General features: G+C 34.2%; 1 protein-coding gene across 1 annotated transcript; it reads left to right on the top strand.

The window, feature by feature from the left end:
- Nucleotides 1-568: 568 nt before the first annotated feature.
- LOC131023291 (chaperone protein dnaJ 20, chloroplastic-like) lies at nucleotides 569-1,558 on the top strand. The gene is made up of 2 exons (XM_057952841.1): nucleotides 569-1,060; nucleotides 1,307-1,558. The coding sequence occupies exons 1-2, from the start codon at nucleotides 635-637 to the stop codon at nucleotides 1,412-1,414; spliced, it is 534 nt and encodes a 177-aa protein (XP_057808824.1). The 5' UTR covers nucleotides 569-634; the 3' UTR covers nucleotides 1,415-1,558.
- Nucleotides 1,559-1,863: the final 305 nt, after the last annotated feature.

The raw sequence follows: 1,863 nt of genomic DNA, 5'->3' as shown, positions 1-1,863 counted from the left end.
TTTGGTGAATAAACGCAACTACATCTAGAAATAGAAATGACGTGTGCTACAAAACAAGTGGATGAGATAAAGAAAAAACATTTCCCATAGTTGCATTAATTAATTAGACATAATTAATAATGGAAATATATACAACCGGCCGGGCATACAGAATTAGAAAGTTTAAGTAATATCCGAGTTAATACACATTTTTAAAATACATTGATTTTTGTCGAATTTTTAATTTTGAACATCTTCTTTAAAACTGATATAAATATTACTCCAGTAATCATTGTAATTTTATTACGATTAAGATTTTCATAAAACTTAAAATTAACGTTGCAATTAATTTTCACCACTAAAACAGTATTGTTTCAATTGCATCAGTTTTATTCTGAATTTTGCAATTATGATAAAATTATACTAACATTTAAAAAATTAATGTGCAAAACTAAAAAACCATAAAAATTGATGTATTTAAAGCTCATGAATAATCTAAATTAAAAAACATTAATCATTAATGTGGGCCCGGCCCTAACCCACCGCGCAACTCTCTCTATCTTCCTATAAATGCTTCCCCAAAGCCACCAAATCACACACACCAAACCAGAAAAGAGTAGCAAAAATCAACACACACAAAAAAGAAATCGAAAAAATGAGTTCGAAAATCATCTCGAGCTGCCATCCAACACTCCATGTTGAGTCAATTCCCAAACAATCTCCCCAAATAATGTCCTTCAGTTCCCAGCTAATTATCAAGTCAAGAAAGCCATCGAAGGCCCGCGCCACGGCCCGAATCTCAGCCTCATACGCCCCTGCCCGAACCAAGGAGACACTGTACGAACTGCTGGGAATTGCAGAGGACGTGGGCAGCTATTCCGACATAAAAAAGGCGTACAAACAGATGGCTAGAAAGTACCATCCCGACGTTTCCCCACCGGACCGAGTGGACGAGTATACGAGGAGGTTTATTATGGTACATGAGGCCTACGAAACCTTATCCAACCCGCAAACCAGAGCTCTCTACGACAGAGACTTGGCTTTCGGCGCCGGTTTTTCGACTTCTTATAGGAAACATCAGGTACACCTCACTCACCTTTTCCTTCAAATTCAATAAACAAAATTAAAATCTAAATATAAGGTGATCTTTTTTTTTTTTATTTACCTCACTCGTATTTTTTTGATAATTGTTGGTCGTGCAACAAAAATCTCGCATCAATTAAAAATATTTAATTTGTTGTAATCATAGTGATTTCGACATATTATTTCCTCGTACTCTTCAATATACTATGTTTACTAAATTTTTGTTTGTGCTTTTGTTTGGCAGGACGAAAAGGAGGAGTGGAGAAGCAGCTGGCAGTCGCAATTGGACGAACTGCAGCGACGCGATTGTAGGGAGAGGTCGTCGTGGGGTTCTCGAATGCGAAGCTACTAATTATTCTTAATATATATATACATAAAATGTAATTAGCCATAGATTATGTAAAAAGATATGAATCTCAAGTATGATTGTATGAACATATACACGTTCATTCAAAAAAGAAAGTATGAATGTATATACAACGGCGTAATTTTATTAGCTGTTTTTTTGTTACTTTAGAAAAAGGTCTTTTCCTATTCCAGCAATTTTCGTTGTCTTTATGACTATTCTGCATATGTTTTTAATAAAATAATTTGGTGAGTGATTGTCGCCAACAGTATAAAGGAAAGCAAGTCGACTTAATTAGTCAAGTAAATAAGATTATAGCTAGCAGCCGTAACAATTTACAATGATTATCGATCGATTTAAAAAATCTAAAGTGATGCAATTTGATTGTTATTTCACTACAAGGATAATAATTTTTATGTGCAATGTTTCAGTAATTTTTATTGTGTAAGAGATCA

Source organism: Salvia miltiorrhiza, chromosome 1, assembly GCF_028751815.1.
Source record: "Salvia miltiorrhiza cultivar Shanhuang (shh) chromosome 1, IMPLAD_Smil_shh, whole genome shotgun sequence".
Classification (NCBI taxonomy): domain Eukaryota; kingdom Viridiplantae; phylum Streptophyta; class Magnoliopsida; order Lamiales; family Lamiaceae; genus Salvia; species Salvia miltiorrhiza.
Note: the sequence above shows the minus strand (reverse complement) of the source record. Positions and strands in the feature narration are given on the sequence as shown.